An 18,541-nucleotide genomic window follows, 5' to 3' on the forward strand; every position below is an offset into this window, starting at 1 on the left:
CCAGGTTTAGAATTCTTAGAAAACCTGGTATTTACCATAAGAAAAAGCAATAGTTATAATTATTAACTATATTAACATGCAGTGTGTCCTGCCATATACCCCCTGCTCCAGTTTTGTTTTTATGGCATGCAAGCGCTCCGGCACCTAACAAGGTAGACATTGAGGTTTTTTGGGTAGTGCAGCCAAAAACGTTGCCTACCCCTAGTATAGACAGACAAATATAGCAAGTTAAAAGGTGGAGAAGGGCAGAGGAAGCTATCCTGCTACACATCAGCTTCTTTGTGGTAACTGTTTGGTGGGTCCCTTCCAGCTCCAAAACCCCTAACCCCAGCATGCAGCCTTTTGCCTCCAGCTCCAAGCACTGGAGACCCCAGACCTCAGATACTTTCCCATACTACAAAGTAAGATCTCTTTTTCCTTTTGGGGGCCTTCCAAAACTAGGATGAATGTCATATTGGGGGACCAAGGATGTACAGTAACTAGCTCCTTGCATTTTCAAGGCTTGAAGTCATTTTCAGGTCTCATAATATCATAGTATTGATAGTGTTGTAGACTTAACAAGCATTAATGGTTATAGTAAGTTTGGATAAATGCATACTCTATGTAGTCTTTTTTTCCAGTCCCAAGCCTATTCCCTTAAACAAAGTTGAAAGGATTCAAAGATGCCTCAGAGGATTTTCTCTTATGAAGGCATTAGCAAAGAGGAAAGCTTCAAAATATTTTATGCTGAATTTTCCAAAATGTGGCTATTTAGGTGTGCCATTTTCCACCCTATGCATACCTAAAATGTCAGATGCACATGAAAATGAATATTCAGACAAATGAAACAGATGCAAACAACTAAGTCTACATGTCTGACTAACTTTATAGTTTAGGCAAGGAAGAGGTCAGAGTGAGTTAAGCAAAGATATGTATTGGCCTTTGGATTAATCACTGAAAATATGTAAGAGACAATTACTGTATTTTTCGTAGTTACACTGACACATTTTATGTATGAGAGAGAGAGAGTTTTGGTAGGTTTTCTGACATTAGTCAGGAGACATGTGCTACTATAATTCTAGAGAGAGAGAAGGTTAACTGGATACATCAGCCCAAAGTATTTGGCTAGGGACAGACATTACACATAGACCAGTTTAAGTGATCAGAAAATAGTTTAAACCCATAACAGAACAGAGGTTCAGTGCAAATAAACCAGTATGAAAATGGCTGAAAACGGTTTGAGATAAATCTGGTTGGATGTAGTATCATACTAAACTGATTTGGGTCAAACCAATTTATACAATGCCTGTCCCAGACCTCTTCCTGTTTTAAGTTAAACTAGAGTCCCCCAGCATCTCAGATGCTTTGCAACTCTGGGTGGGGCTGGTCCCTCCCCTCTGCTCCCTGGCTGGAGCTCCAGCAGAAACTGTAGGTACAGCAGCATCTGCCTGGCTTCCTTCTGCTCACCTCCTCCCCCTCACCACTCCCTGCTCAGGCAGGGATTATTCCCCTTTCCCATGTGCCTTACACAGACACCTCTCAGTATTAGCTAGCAGACCACATGCTGGCTACAGTCTGTGCTATGGGAGACAGGACAAAGGCAGACAGGATAGTGTTGGCTTAGGGCTTTTTGGTGCTGATCAACAGGTAGGTCCCTCCATCCCTTCTTTGGAAAAAGTTGTTTAAGAAGAGTTTGAACTAATGGGAGAGACTTTGTTTTGTTTGATTGGCTGATAAATGCTAACAACTCCCTGCTGTGTAACTCAATGCTCTGTTATCAACAGTGAGGGGGGGACCCCTCCCTAATCAGAGTGTCCTGTTGAGGCCTGACCATACCCACCCTCAGCTAAGCATAGTGCAACAGAAGGGAGGGCTGCTCTGGTGCCCCCTGGCTTCTAGCCTGAGCCACTGCAGGCATGTGCCTGAATTTCTTCAGTCCAGAGGGGATGTGTTCATGGTTACAAACTGGTTCCGCCTAGCCAAGTTAGACTAAACTGCAAAGATTGAAACAATTCAGGCTCAAGCTTTTTTAATAGATTTCATAGATTTCATAGACATTAGGGCTGGAAGGGACCTCGGAAGACCATCGGGTCCAGCCCCCCACCCAAAGGGCAGGAAGTCAGCTGGGGGTCATAGGATCCCAGCAAGATAAGCATCCAATTTGCTCTTGAAGATGTTCAGTGTAGGTGCTTGATCCACCTCCGATGGCAGGCTGTTCCAGACCTTGGGGGCTCAGACAGTAAAGAAATTCTTCCTTATGTCCAGCCTGAAATGGTCTTGTAGTAGTTTATGACCATTCGATCTCGTCATCCCCTGCCCCTAGCCTTTGTGAATCCAACGATCTTTCTACCATCTGAACCTACCTCATAAATCAGGGAAGTCACAGGAAGAAAATTAATTTTAATTTAGGGAAATAAAAGAATCCTTTTTTACTCTCTGTCTTGTGGAAACCATATATGTGCCTAAATAAAATAAAGACAGATTTTCTCTGTTTGTCCTCCTTGCTCCTCATTCATCTTCTTGCCAGAAGAAACTTATGGGGGAATATATATAAGAACATATAGTATTTAATGTATGTGTGTATTCAGTATTTTCTCTATATAAAGGGCTTAGTCTGTCTGTCTGTCAGTGTGTCTGTCTGTCCATAACAGTTTTTGCCAATGGTGCCCATGCCGCCAGGAGGGCGGTGATCGGCTGCATGGGCCCAGGGAGGCATGGGGTGGAGGGAGGTGAGCAGGAGAGGAGGGGTGGTCATGATGGTGGTGCCTCCCCACTGCCCAGCTCTGATACCTCCCCATGCCCAGTGGGGTAGGGTGCCCAACACATGCGTGCACCCCACAACTTTTATTACAACACCAACAGCTGGCAGGGAGGGGGAGGTGGTGGGGAAGGAGAGAGGGAGGGGTTGGGGATGGGAGGCACAGAGGCGGGGGAAACCCCGCTGCTCGGGGGAAGGAGGCCGAGGTGGGCGGGGGGAGGGATCCCCTGCACCGGAGGCTCGAGGAGGGAGTGTTTACACAGCTGCCCCTGCTCACCCTTCAGGGCTGGTCATGTAAGCACTCCTTTGAAATCCATCATTCTTGATGGGCAATTGGCTAGTGTATAAATACTACCCTGTGTAATGCTTTCATTTTCCTTTTCTGTTACTTCAGCTGCCATTGCAGCCATTATCCAAGGCAGTTCTCGTTCTTGATGTATCTTCCATTCTGATCCTTGATGTATTGGTGGCATTGAAAAGGTTAGTAGAGCAGGCTGCAAATAATCCCATGTCTGACATCCGCAGCTCACACACATCACCACTTTTGGTATCAGCAAAAAATCCTAAAATCTTTTTCAGTGAGGCCTCCTGCAACCCCAGCTGCCGTTTTTATGGCAGGGAAAGTGGGCACAAAAATAGCGACGACCACAGCAGCAGCTGATTGAACTACTGTGATCAGAATGATGCTTAAAAGCGGTTCGTTTCTCTGGAGGCCACTAAAATCACAGACACACACTCATTAGATGGCACAAAAGGTGTATTTGCAAATAGGGTCAGAGCAGAGTCAAAAACTCAGATTACTCTGAACCCACCAAGGAATTTTGCAGGCTGTATTTATCTTTTTCCTCCTGGGCACGTGTGCAGAAACAGGAACTCTTACAGCTCACTTCCGTTTCATACAAGCTTACATGTGGTTACATCACTACATACATCGCATGTATATTATAATGAACTACTTAAGTATGCAGGGCGGAGAGGTAAATATGCATCAGCTAATTAAGCATGCTCAGAGAGTACTATAGGTCACCAAGAGTTTAAACCCCACCCCTTTCAAGGACACAGTCAGTTGAATTCCAGCTTCTGTAATCTGCATGAAAAAGGCTAGGGAGAAGCTGGGGGAGAGTCTGCGATTTAGTATAAGAAAAGCTGTGGCAAGGCTGGGCAAGGAAAAAAGTCCTTGGCAGTGTTTCTTTCTTATAAGGTGCAAGATGCAAGCTGTGCATTTCTAACAAGAACCGGCACTGCCCCAGGCATTGCATAGCTGCTTAGGGCACACAGCTGCCCAGCTGCACCTTTAACCTCTTATATAAAGTTTGCTTTTTGGTAATGATAAGGCAGTCTTTTGACTGAAACCTCACTTGTATACGCAAGATAAATGACCTGCAATATACAATATATGGTTTATTGTTTCTTTACTGAGGGCAGAAAAGAGGCCTTTTGGAAAAATCCATTTCATAGGGCCTTTGTCAAGGTAAACTGGCCTCCTAGGCAAACCTCATTATAGCTTCTTTCAGAAATTATCAATATTGCACAGTGGCATCACAGTGAAATGGCTTTGACATTTGGACATCTATCTTGCTGGGATCCTTTGACCCTAGCTGACTTTCTGCCCTTAGGCTTGATGATCTTCTGAGGTACCTTTTAGCCCTAATCTCTATGAAATCTATGACATTGCACAGTGGGATCCCAGTGAAAACTCACAACCTCTGAGAGGCAGCACATCACACAGCCATTAAACTATTGAGCCAGCCTTGTATTAAGTACCATTATTCTCAAGCTTTTTTCTTCTGTATGTTGGGAACCATGACTGAAAACAACAGGAGGTCCTTGGGTCTGCAGACAGTACATGAAGTGCTTTTATTGCTTCAGGAAGGAACTCAGAGAAAGAAAATTAAATTCTTCTTATCTCTGTCTTTGCTGAAGAGAAAAAAAGTAAACATTTGACAGAAGATGGTTTTTTTCCAGTGCTCGTTTTAGCTAAAATAAAGGGGGTTAATGATTAAACCTTGGCTGTTTATTACTTGCTTGATCACTTGTGCTGCTGATGCTTTAATCCTGGGTCACAGAAAGTTTAAGAGTGCTGTACAGTGGTGACTTTTTTCTTTTTGTCTCAAGTTTTCCAGTCTGAAAGGATGCAGGGTTTTTTGCTGCTTGCTTTCTCCCTGGTTACCACCACTCATGCAGAATTCTGCAGGCCAGGTAAGTTTTGCAGTTGAACTTCATCCTTCACCAATTACATTTTTCAAGTTGGTGTACGCTCTAAAATCTGCTGGTTTCTCTGATGTACTTTTTAGCCCTTTAAATAGAGTTTTGGAGTGTACAGTTTGAGCCATTACCTCTCTTGTGAGTTTGCAGATTAACTAGTAAAGCTGATCTAGGTAATTTCTGAAGAGATCGTGGTTAAAACTGCATTGAGAATCCTGAGTGGTCCAGACGTGTCCATGCTAGAAACATCTAGGTCTCCCACTTACGTAACTAGTTCAGATACACTAGGAAGATTTTGACTACATTAATTTTCCAGGATGATTTCTAAATCATTTTTGTTTTCTCCTTCTTTGTGCCAGATGCACAGAATGCTTTCAAAGTGCGGCTTAGCATCAAAACAGCTTTGGGAGATAATGCAGTAAGTAAAGTATCTTCATTTATTCTCTTCAATTCATTGTCTGCTAAAGTAGAACTATTACAAATGGGAAAAAGTTCTGAAGGGGCAAACCATTATCTCTACAGGGTGAACTGTAATAAATTGCTCATTGAGCCATGATCCAGGTATTCTTTGCTGAGATTTGGATGTTTAGTATAACATGTTAGTACAAACATTATAGTTTGAACAAATCATTTTAGTTTTACTATACAGCAAACTTTCTGTAAAAGATAAGTATAAACATGCCATTTCATAAAGAGAATTTTCCATGTATGTTATTCTGGGAAGCATTTCAAGGTATCTGACCGTATATGTGATAGATCCTATGTAACTAAAAACTCAGTTCTCTCCTACTTTGGGAAATGATCATTGCACTCTCAAGCCAGTGGGATCTAAGGATGTCCCACTACAGGGGCCTTGATCATTGGTAACATTGCAGTCCTTCCTCTTCTCTGGCTCTTTGATTTAATTAACATCTTTTGATGTAATGCATGGTTCTTGACATGAAATATAATGGCCTGTGATATCCAGGAGGCTGGATTAAATGATCTAATGGTCTCTTTTGCTTTTACTTCATGAACTATAGGGCAAGCTAACCAGTTCATTCCCAATTTTAAATATTTACAGTGTATATGTTGGGAGTTAAAAAGATCAGCACAAAATCAGATATGAAATTTCTTGGATTTTTTTTCTTTATTGAAAGTTACAATACAATGTTACAAAAACTATCTATTGGAAATATTAAGTTATTTTTATGACACAGAATGCTAGTCCAAAATGAGACATAAATGTCAGGTCTTTAACACCAAATGAGCTGAGAACTGATTGTATTGGAAAATACAAGACCAGAACAAATAGGAAAAATAACAGTTGAAAATTGTTATTTGTCTTCAGAAATCAATATTTATGTCAAGTCCTTCTGGGTAAGAGACTTCAATTTAAGCAGATAAAGCTCCATTGCTTTTAGTGGTGTACTTAAAAGGGCATAATGCTGCAGCTGAAAATATGATGGACTCATTCTTGAAACATTTTGTGATGACAACTGCATCCATTTACAGCAAAAAAAGAAAAAGAAATTGCTTGTCCCTTAATATTTTCAGATCTCGAACTACAGTGATTTTTTTTTACTATACTATAGTATTTTCATAGTTTCTAGGGTCGAAAGGGAACTGAGCAGATCATCTAGTCCGACCCCCTGCCATGGCAGGAAAGAGTACTGGGATCAAACGACCCCAGCAAGGTGCACATCTAGCCTCCTCTTAAAACCCCCCAGGGTAGGAGCCTGCACCACTTCTCTTGAAAGTTGGTTCCAGACCCTAGCCGCCCCGACCATGAAGTTGTGCCTCCTGATATCTAGCTTAAATCTACCCTCTGCCAGCTTGTGACCATTATTCCTGGTCACTCCTGGCAGTGCTCGGGGTAACAGGGACTCCCCCAGTGCCTGCTGATCCCCTCTGACTAGTTGGTAACAGGCCACTAGATCCCCCCTCAGCCTTCTCTTGTGGAGGCTGAACAGGTTCAGGTCCCGTAGCCTGTCCTCATAGGGCCTGCCCTGCTGCCCCTTGATCATGCAAGTGGCCCTCCTCTGGACCCTCTCCATGTTATCCACATCCCTCTTGAAGTGCGGTGCCTAGAACTAGACGCAGTACTCCAGCTGCAGCCTTCCTGACCAGTGCCACATAGAGGGGGAGGATCACCTCCTTGGACCTGCTCAAGGTGCATCTGTGGATGCATGACAAGGTACGGTTGGCCTTCCTGACTGCCTCCCCACACTGCCAGACCATGTTCATTCTGGAGTCAATGATGACCCCAAGATCCTTTTCCGCCACCGTGCTGACAAGAAGGGAGTTCCCCATCCTGTAGGTATGGTGCTGGTTGTTCCTCCCCAGGTGCATCACTTTGCACTTGTCAGTGTTGAATCCCATCCTATTCTCATCCGCCCACCCCTGTAACCTGTCTAGGTCTAATTGTAGTCTATTCCTCCCTTCTAGCGTGCCCACATCCCCCCACATCTTAATGTCATCAGCAAATTTGAACAGGGTGCTTCTTACCACCTCATCCAAGTCACTGATGAAGATGTTGAACAGTGCGGGCCCAAGGACCGAGCCCTGTGGAACCCCACTGCCCACGTCCTTCCAGGTCGAAAGTGACCCATCCACCACCGCTCTCTGGATGCGGCCCTCCAGCCAGTTGGCGACCCAATTGACTGTGTAGGTGTTGACACCACAGTCCCCCAGTTTCTTAATGAGAACAGGGTGAGAGACAGTGTCGAAAGCCTTCCAAATGTCCAGGAAGACTATGTCCACCTCTGCCCCTGCATCTAATGATTTGGTGATCTGATCATAGAAGGCCCCCAGGTTGGTCTGACAGGACCTGCCACTGATGAAACAGTGTTGGTTGCCCCTAAGCATGAAATCCCCTGCTGGCCCCTTGTGAATGTGTGCCAGAATAATTTTCTCAAACAGCTTGCCTAGGATTGAGGTAAGACTAACTGGCTTATAGTTTCCCAGGTCCTCCTTTTTCCCCTTTTTGAAGATGGGAACCACGCTGGCCCTCTTCCAGTCCTCTGGCACCTTGCCAGAGCACCACGAGTGCTCGTACAGCCGTGCCAGGGGTCCTGCAATGACCTCAGCCAATTCCTTTAGTACTCTAGGGTGGAGATTGTCTGGACCGGATGACCTGAATACGTCCAGTCCCTCCAGAAGTTCCCTAACTAACCCTCGGCCTAGGTGCACCTCTCCTGGGGCCTGAGGGGGGCCTAGCGGGGGGGTGACTGTTCCGGTCCCTGCATAGGAAAATGGAGGCAAAGAAATCGTTAAACATGTTGACTTTGTCGTCTAGTGTGACGACCAAATTTCCTAACGTGTCCTGCAGGGGCCCCACATTACCCAGAACCTTCTTTTTACCCCCTGTGTATTTAAAGAAGGACTTCTTATTGTCCTTAATCCGGGAAGGTAGTCCCAGTTCCATCTCTGCCTTGGCCTTCCTGACCGCCACCCTGCATCCCTGAGCAACAGCAGTATAGTCATCCCTGGTGATGGCCCCTCCTTTCCATTGGGTGTACGCCTCCCTTTTAGCTAGGAGACATTCCCGGATGCTTTTGGTGAGCCATGGAGGCTTGTGTGCCCTCCTGCTCCCTTTGCTCCTTGTTGGGATTACCTCCCTTTGGGCTTGGAGAATCGCCTCCTTAAGAAGCAACCACTGTCCTTGGACACCTGGCTCCCCTCCCCTCTGGGACCTCAGTGCTTCCCTGACTATTCTCCTTAGCAGGTTTTGTATCACAAAGCACCTAAGATTTGGATCACTAGCCCCCACAAAAAGGAAGCTGTATTGTAGCTTTGCTTTGTAATAATGTATGCCTCTAGTTACTCAATGCAGGATAGGTTTGTTTCGTGCAACATAGGAGATTTGATTTAGAGCTGAGACAGTGGTTCTCAAGTTTTTTAGACTCTTTACTAGAAGCAAGGGACCCCATTACTTTTGTGAATTGAGCAGCTCCCTATTTCAAAACCTAACTTATTTCAATGCTTACCTCCTTGATGAGGGCCTGGGCAGTGGGGGCAGAGAATCTGACTGGCAGGAAGAACCTGAGCCTGCCCTTACCTGCTTATCTCCTCGCACTTCCTGCGGTACTCTTCAAAAGATCTCAGAGCACCCCAGGGTGGCATGGCCTCACATGGTTGAGAATCACTGAGCTAAGACCTTGGAGCATCTCATTTAGGATATTTTTTACATCTCAGCCTGGTAAGAGTAGTATGTTAATACACAAAATTGTAAGCAACCTGTTTTCTAAATTGGCATTTAACCGCTTTATATAACGATTAACAATTCTATAACAATTAAACTGTTCCAAGAATGTCACTGATTGGGAACTGTTTCACTATTGTCATGGTTCCAAGATGCCCTCACATACCGTGACAAGGGTTCCAAGTAGAATGGTTACTGTTTAGGCATTGCAGTGCTAGTGAACCACCATGATGGGGTGGAAGTAGGACACAGCCCAGTATGCCTCCCAGTGGCAAGTGCTCGGAGTTTCTCCAGGATTTCCCTAGCCAGGAAGGAAGACCTTAATTGGCTGGACAAGGGAGGTGCTGCCTGGACCCCAGCTGGGAATTGTGAGGACTGCTCAAGGTCTCTGCTTCAGGCGGCAGCTTTAAAAAGACTTTCCTTAGAAAGCCATTTAAATAATTTCAATTCACATCTCTCCCCACCCTGTGAAGTCGGTAGGTGAGCAGGTGGGCATGCCTTTAATGGTAAACATTCATCAATTAATGGTGAGGGACAACTAAGTCACTGTACACTAGGCACTTAATACCACAGAATGACTGTTGATTCCATACTTAGTCAATGTGAATTGACCCATTAATTGTTAGTGGGTGAGGAACTGTGTAGTGTGGGATGCCTGGAGGACCAAACACTGGGAAAGCTTGGTGTCTGCACATGACACTGAAACTCTTCACAGAAAACTAGTTCAAAATTACACCTGGTTATCCAGGTATTATTGGAATGCTCAACATTCCTACTGAAAATTTAGATAAAATATTAAGTTTTGGGGGCAAACTTATATTATGTTTAATCTCTACCCCATCTATGGTTACTACATAGTGACCATATTTTTTTCTCTCATTATTATCATTATTATCATGATCAGTTCACTTCCTGTTCTCTTAGTATTTATGTGATTGACAGATTGATATACCTTTTGCTTTTTAATATATTTTGGAAGTTCTAACTCAGTTTGACTTCAGCAAATCTCACTTTTCCCCCCTATATTACTTGACCATGAAGTCAGAGTTTTCATTGCTGATCAGTCCCTTTTTTTACTTCTTATAGCCTCTGTGCTTATTCCTAGTCTCCTTTAAAAGGTGGTTATTCATTTGGTTAGGTCTGGACTTCCTTCTGTATAATTTTCTCCCTTTTCTGTAATACCAACTCCAGATAGTTCTTGCTCTACTTACTTAAAGAAATTTCAGGCATATATGATTCTTTTTATAAACATATTTGGTAGTGTAGCACTGCACTAATACCTATATTAATATAAAATAGTGTTTTCATCATCACTTGGTTTCAAGACAACTCATGTAGGTCTCCTCACAGCAGGGTTAATATAGTCTATACATATAAAAGGCTTAGTCCATCTGTCTGTGTGTGTGTGTCTGTCCTTAACACTCTTGGGGGGATGGCTCCCAGTGGGGCATGGCTCCAGCCAGTTCTGCATCAAGAATAACAGGTAGGGCGTGGCTCCAGCAGAGTGGGCCAGGTGGGCGGGGGTGGGGGCGCGGGGCTGGACATGGAGTGGGGTGGGGGTATGCAGCTGGATGCAGAGCAGCGGCAGTGTGGGGTGGTGGGTGGCAGTGGCCACCCACCACCCCACACTGGGGGGAGGCACAGGGCAGGGGCGTGCAGGACCAGAAACAGAGGAGGAGGGAGTGGCATGGGGTTGGACACAGAGCGGTGGGGTGGTGCACAGGGCTGGACACAGAGTGGCAGCAGCTCAGGGTGGTGGGTGGTGGCGGCAGCCGCTGGATGCAGCTGCTGCTACCACTACCCCGCTTCTAGCTATGCTCTCCCTGGCTCCTGGGAGGTGGCAGTGGGAGGTGGCACTCTGGCCTGGCTCCACCCCCTCCATCATTCTTGAAGGGCAATTTGCTACTATGAGGATAGACATGTAAGGGATTTTTTTTCTTCCTTTGGAACTGTTCTCAAAAGGTGCGGATGGCATGTAGGGAGCCATTCAATAACTCTATGTGCAAATAAATAACATGGCTGTACTGTAACTATTGCAATATTGTCAGAATACAGTTGTCTTTAAAATGATGATGAATGTCTTTATGGTTTTGATCTACATTCAATATTCTACTACAATAGCATTTTATGTCTTAGGATGACCAACTTTCTAAACTTTAAAGGTGCTACACATGCCTGCCTCTCCCCACCCTGCTTCCTCTTTCAGCAGCACAGCCAGAGCAGAGGCGAGCAAGGTGGGGGTGGATGTGGGCTGCCTGCTGCGGGCTCAGGGCTCCCCACTCTTCTGCCCTTCCCCCAGGAGCCCCATGCTTGCCACTCACCCCCTGCCTGCCCAGCAGCAGTGAGGGACACAACTCTACACTGTTGCTGACCCTACTGTTGCTGGACAGGCAGGGAGCACCTCACCATGATGGTGCAGGGCTCCTGGAGGAGGACAGCAGGGTGGGGATCCCTGAGCTCACAGCAGGCAGCCTGCATCCACCCCCGCCCCACAGACAAATCTGGGGGGACATGTGTTCCCTATGCACTGGAGGGTGCACACAGCAGTGGGGAGCTGCTTCCCCCATGCCACATGCCCCCTGGATGAGCCACCCATGGCTCCATCCCACTCCATGCCTCAGCCCCATGCATGTTCCACCCCCTGCATCCCGTTCTCAGCACCCCAAGCAACCAGCCTGCAAGGGGAAACCCACCATTTCCCATGGATCTCTGCATGATACTGTGAATCTAGGACAAATACTGAACTGGAATCATGCAGCCTGGAACTGGTACTTGAGGTTCCTGTTCCAGGACTGTCCCACCCAATTAGGGATGTATGGTCACCCTAGTCTTAGCCTTTTTGTTGTTGCAACTGATATCATGTTATTTCTATAGAAAGACAATGTAGGCCACCAGAGACAAATATTTTGCTCATATTACCATTACAGTTTCTTATTTATGGTCTTTTACTGACCTACCTAACCACAGTATCTCAACACTCTTATGGATTTGGCTGTTAGACATAGGCCAACCCCTAGGCTCAGAACATGTTTAGGAGGCCTCAAATGCCTCTACACAAATGCTTATAGTAGGGGGAACAAGCAGGAGGAACTTACCCTCCTACTAGCTGACACCAACCCAGACATAGTGGGGCTCACAGAAACGTGGTGGGACCCAACGCACAACTGGGCGCTGAATATCAAGGGCTATAGGCTGTACAGGAGGGATAGGACAGGGAGGAAAGGTGGGGGTGTGGCACTCTATGTCAAGGAGGAATACACATCCTCAGTAAGTAGCACAAGGTCAGCAGAGGGGCACATTGAAGTGCTCTGGGTTAGAATACAAGGAAGTTGAGGGGAAAAGGGACTTAACAGTGGGGGTCTACCACAGACCACCCAACCAAGGGGAAGAGCTAAACCGGGAATTCTTAAGTCAGCTCACAGAGGTAGTTAGGTCAAAGGATGTGGTCATCATGGGTGACCTGAACTTTCCAGACATCTGATGGGAAGAGCAGTCAGCCAGGTCTGACCGCTCATGTAGGTTCCTAGCCGAGATACAGGACCTCCACCTAACCCAGGAGATGCACAGCCCCACCAGGGGAGATGCCTTGTTGGACCTGGTCCTGGCCATGGGTGACAACCTGGCGAGGGGTCTGCAGGTGCTCAACCACCTAGGCAACAGTGATCATCACCTGCTGGAATTCACCATCCAGCGCAAGGTGGCAAAGTCCTGCAGCAAGGCAGCAGCCCTGGACTTTAGGAGGGTAGACTTCAATGAGGTAAGGAGAGTAGTTGGGGAGGCACTGAGGTCCTGGAGGGGAGAGGAGTCGGGTGTCCAAGAACAGTGGTCATTGCTTAAGGAGATGATCCTCCAAGCCCAAAGGGAATTAATCCCAACACCGATCAAAGGGGGCAAGAGGGCACAAAAGCCCCCATGGCTCACCAAAAGCATACAGGAACATCTCCTAGCTAAAAAGGAGGCATACACCCAAAGGAAAGGAGGGGCCATTACCAGGGAGGACTATACCTCGGTTGCTCGGGGCTGTAGGGGGGCAGTCAGGAAGGCCAAGGCAGAGATTGAACTGGGACTAGCTACACAGATCAAGGACAACAAGAAGTCCTTTTTTAAATACATAGGGGGTAAAAAGAAGATACCAGGTAACGTGGGGCCTCTGCAAGACACACTAGGAAATCTGGTCATTGCACCAGACGACAATTTCTTTGCCTCCATTTTCCTGAGCAGGGACTGGGTCACTCCCCCGCACTGGGACCCCCGTAAACCCCAGGGGAGGTGCACCCAGGCCTAGGGTCAGTGTGGATCTAGTCAGGGAACTTCTGGAGGGACTGGATGTATTTAAATCAGCAGGTCCTGATGATCTCCACCCCAGAGTGCTGAGGGAATTAGCAAAGGTCATAGCGGGACCCCTGACACGGCTTTATGAGCGCTCATGGTGCTCTGCCAAGGTGCCAGAGAACTGGAAAAGGGCCAATGTGGTTCCCATTTTCAAAAAAGGGAGGAAGGAGGACCCAGGAAGCTATAGGCCAGATAGTCTTACCTTGATCCTGGTTAAGCTTTTTGAGAGAATTATTCTGACGCATATGCACGAGGGGCCAGCAGGGGAGATTATGCTTAGGGGCAACCAACATGAGTTCATTAGAGGCAGGTCCTGTCAGACCAATCTGGTGGCCTTCTGTGACCAGGTCACAAAATCCTTAGACACAGGGGTAGCAGAAGTCTTTCTGGACTTTTGGAAGGCCTTTGACACTGTCTCTCAGCCCATTCTCATTAAAAAACTAGCGGACTGTGGCATCGACACCTACACAGTCAAATGGGTCACTAACTGGCTGGAGGGCTGCACCCAGAGCATGGTGGTGGACGGGTCTTATTCGACCCAGAGGGATGTGGGCAGTGGGGTTCCACAGGGCTCAGTCCTCGGGCCTGCGCTGTTCAACGTAAAAAGCACCCTGTTCAAATTCACAGATGTCACTAAGATGTGGGGGGATGTGGGCATGCTAGAAGGGAGGAATAGGCTTAAATTGGACCAAGACAGGTTACAGGGGTGGGTGGATGAGAACAGGATGGGTTTCAACACTGAGAAGTGCAAGGTGATGCACCTGGGGGGGAAGAAGCAGCACCATACCTACAGGCTGGGGAACTCCCTTCTCATCAGTGCAGAGGCAGAAAAGGATCTTGGAGTCATTACTGATGCCAAAATGAACATGGGCCGACAGTGTGGAGATGCAGTCAGGAAGGTCAGCCACACCTTGTCATGCATCCACAGATGCATCTCAAGCAGGTCCAAGGAGGTGATCCTCCCCCTCTATGCGGCACTGGTCAGGAAGGCTGCAGTTGGAGTACTGCGTCTAGTTCTAGGCACCGCACTTCAAGAGGGATGTGGATAACATGGAGAGGGTCCAGAGGAGGGCCACTTGCATGATCAGGGGGCAGCAGGGAAGGCATTATGAGGACAGGCTACGGGACCTGAACCTGTTCAGCCTCCACAAGAGAAGGCTGAGCGGGGATCTAGTGGCCTGTTACCAACTAGTCAGAGGGGACCAGTAGGCATTGGGGGAGTCCCTATTCCCCCCAGCACTACCAGGATTGATTAGAAATAAGCTGGCAGAGAGTAGATTCAGATTAGACATCAGGAGGCACTACTTCACTATCAGGGTCGCTAGGATGTGGAACCAGCTTCCAAGAGAAGTGGTGCTGGCTCCTACCCTGGGGGTCTTTAAGAGGAGGCTAGATGTACACCTTGCTGGGGTCGTTTGACCCCAGTACTCTTTCCTGCCATGGCAGGGGGTCGGACCTGATGATCTGCTCAGGTCCCTTCTGACCCTACCAACTATGAAACTATGAAACAGAACTTACACATAAACCAGTGTAACTGGTTCAAATTTATAACATAACAGAAGTTTAGTGCACATAAACTGTTTTCAATATGGCCAAAACTAGTTGAAGATAAATCTGGACGGATGTAGAATAAGACTTAATTGATTTAGGTTAAATCAGTTTATTGAACTTCTGTCACAGGTCCCCTGCAGATTCAAGTTAACTTACATTCCCCCAGAATCCCACAATACTTTGCACTTCCTCTGCAAACCCCTTCTTGCACAGTGAACGGGCTAGCCTTGGCCCATGCTGTCTACTCCAGATGAGCGGGAAGGCATGCTCTAGCATTCCCTGGCTTCTGGCCTGGCCCACTGCAGGCATGTGGCTACATTTCCAGAATCAAATGTGAATGTGTGTTCACTTCAGTTTACACAGCTTAGACTAACCCGCAAAGATTGAACTGATTCTGGCTCAGGCTTTTTTGACCGTCTGTGCTTATCCCTGGAGTCCACATTTACTTTTCCATTATAACCCCAGCCAAAGCCTGAGTTGTTGTCTGTGAGTAGATGAAATGAGGGGCATGTGTGCAAACACTTTGAAGTGGGTTAAATGCTTTTGCACTGCTTCAATAGTGTTGGTGTTTGCATGCATTGGCAGTGTACTGTGCAGTAATTCCACCTGCTGTAGTAAATCTGGTGGCGTAATGGGCCTTAAATAACTTGGGGTGCAGCAAACTAAAAGTCCTCCAAGGAGTTTTAGTTTCTGGCCCTACAGCTGGTGAGTGAAGCACCAGGCTCCATGCAGCTCAGGGGCTCTGCAGGAAGCCCATGCAGGCAGCCTGGCAGCAGCCTGGAGGCCTGCCTGCCTGGCAGTGGAGCCTACCTGAGCTGCGCAGGGGTCTGATGCTTCCTTCCGTGGCTGCAATGCCCCCTGGGTCCACCTAAGCTGGGTATCTGCAGAGGGGTGTGCCTGGCGGGGACCACTGCTGTTGCGGAGGGAAACACCAGCCCACCCCACAGCCCAGGGACCACTCTGCCTGCTGGAAGCATGCCCTCCCCTCCCCACTGCCGGAGAGGCAGATAAGTGCACAGGTATATGTATGACACGAGGGGGTTTACTTCACTCTAAATTGAAGTCGTGTTTTTAAAAACCCCCTTCAATTTAGGGCCCGTTTCATCTACACACACCCGTAGTCCATAGAAGTTCCTCTTCTAGTCCTTATCTCAAAAAGCCCATTTAAAACCTCTTCATTTATTATTTTAGTTTATCATATGGTTAATACCTCTATAAGTTCATGCCTTTTCCCTTATCTGAATCCCTGCTCAAAAAAGAATCAGAAAAGAAGGTGGGATGGCCCACTGTCCCATTTTTCTGCAGAAAGAGTGAAATCCCTGAACATTTTCAACTCTGTGCATTAAAAAAAAATCAAAATTTGTGATGTTCAGCACTGAGTTATTCTGATGTGTTTGGTTCTGTAGTGCTATTTTGAGAGTGCAGGAATTGTCTACTGGAAAAGAGGGTTCAAGGTCAATTGTGGGGTTACCATAAGTTGCTGCACTTTTGGGTTATGGGTTTGCTCATTTTATACTGAAAGTTAAAGAATAGGCACTTTTTTCTGGATGATTGCGGTAAAGTACACTGAACAAATGCAGGAAGCATTTGTTCTGACTCTGTTAACCTATTTCCAAGAAACTGTAATTTGCAGAGAGAATGTTTAAACCACTCTGTCTGGATCATAGCTCTTGTTATAGAAACGTGGTTCTTCTTTTGTGAGTCATTAGAATTAAGCATAAAAATTCTGATGAAAGTCCACAGCATACTGAGGTCGTCAAAATAAGATGAAACCAAAATTAATAATTGTGAGAGAAGAGGCCAAGACCAAAGATACTGCTGAAGCCCATGTTTTGGTGGTGTGTTTTATTTATTGAAAGGGTCTGGGTGCTTCTGTCTCTATACATGCAGTAATAATCCACAATGATGTGTATGTGCATGTGATATTCCTTTTTGGGGGTGTCCAGAGGATAAGAATGTTGCAAGTGTGGTGCATCTGCTTTCTCCAATAAGAACATATATTGAATAGAGCTAACCTCAGTTTTACTTCTCTGTGTACAGGCATGTACCATTACTGTTCTTATTTTTTGTGGAAGGGGAAGCAAGTAAGCATGAGCAGGTGGAGTGGATGGCCAACTTATTTCTGGAGGTGGTTGGTTTAGCAGAGGACGTAAGCCTTTTGGTGCAGCAACATGAGAAAGCTTTTGCTGATACATCTCATAATTGAGCAAAAAAATTAGATCTCCAGTTCTGTCAGTCTGACAAGAGTCAAGCCATTCAGTTTTTTGTGAAGTTAGAATTTTTTGGATATTGTACAAAAGCACATTGTGCTTTTTAAAATGTACAAATATGAGTGCATGATTCAGGCATTTTAAAAATCCTTTATGTCCAACACACAATATTTGAGAAGTTATTGCCATAGCATAATCAGTGAAACAGTTGTTTTTGACTGATATAATATTTCAAGTTGTGTTTTATCGAGCCCCCATTCCTCCCTGTAGTATTGCAAAAACTGTTCATTTTTTGTCTGTCTTTACAGTATGCCTGGGATGCAAGTGAAGAATACCTTTTCAAAGCAATGGTGGCTTTTGCAATGAGGAGATACTCCAGCCAGAAGACAACTCAGTAAGTACATACTCATTTTTCCCATATATATATTTCAGATATGGTTAATGATGAAACATACTTTGATGCATAAAGTTACAGGAATAAACAGTAGTTAGAACTTAAGTACTTCACTACAGTTAGCATTATGGCAGCTGCCAAGCTGTATGCTTGCAGTATCCTCTCCAAGCAGGGCTATGCATCAAATTCTCTGGTATAAATACTCACAACCCATGACCCCAGTGAAACCGCACCAATTTACCCCAGTAGTGAACGTGCCAAAAAATGTAACATGACATGATGAGTGAGGGTTCTGAGAGACAAAAGTGGGAGGGAGGGGGAAACAAGGACACAGGTGGCAATACTGAGAAATGAAATGTGGTTTCTTGGTTAGGCATGACAATACCAGAATTCCTTTGCCCTGAAGGGCAACATAGAGCCCTGTAAAGATATCTACACTAGCTCAGGTATCAGAAGATATTTAGCTGTGTTAGTGCACTTAATCAAATGCCAAAGAAACTGGGTTTGCTATCAATGTCAGCAAGAGTAAATACGTGAACAGATCCATTAATAAATCTCAATATCACAGGAAAATAAGAATAGGGAATGACAATATGGAAAAGGTATAGGAATTTAAATATTTAGGAACAACAGTCACTGAGAGCAATCAAATAACTGAAGAAATCAGAGCAAGAATTTCCAGTGCTAATATATGCCTGGTAAGCCTAGGTAAAATAACAGCATCAAGGAAAATCTCAAGAAACCTTAAAATCCAGCTTTATCATACAATTGTTCAAAGGGTCCTTTTATATGGACGTGAATCCTAGACACTGACAAGGCAAATGGAAAAAAGGCTGCAAGTTTTTTAAAATAAAATGCTAAGTGAAACATTTGGTATAGTACAAGGAAATGGAGTATGGAGTAAAAGGCTGATGGACTATTACAAAGGA

The 18,541-nt window shown here is 45.7% G+C and overlaps 1 protein-coding gene across 1 annotated transcript in view; it reads left to right on the plus strand.

The window, feature by feature from the left end:
* Positions 1–4,800: 4,800 nt before the first annotated feature.
* The window catches only part of CLTRN (collectrin, amino acid transport regulator), a 38,246-nt gene continuing 24,505 nt past the window's right edge, over positions 4,801–18,541 (plus strand). The window contains exons 1-3 of the mRNA XM_090063213.1: positions 4,801–4,936; positions 5,302–5,360; positions 17,527–17,612. Of these exons, the coding sequence (XP_089919339.1) occupies positions 4,870–4,936; positions 5,302–5,360; positions 17,527–17,612 (212 nt within the window). The 5' untranslated portion in view covers positions 4,801–4,869. The remainder of the gene's footprint in view (positions 4,937–5,301; positions 5,361–17,526; positions 17,613–18,541) is intronic.

Source organism: Crocodylus siamensis, chromosome 1 (genome assembly GCF_052110815.1).
Source record: "Crocodylus siamensis isolate JL-2025a chromosome 1, ASM5211081v1, whole genome shotgun sequence".
In the NCBI taxonomy this organism is placed as follows: Eukaryota; Metazoa; Chordata; order Crocodylia; family Crocodylidae; genus Crocodylus; species Crocodylus siamensis.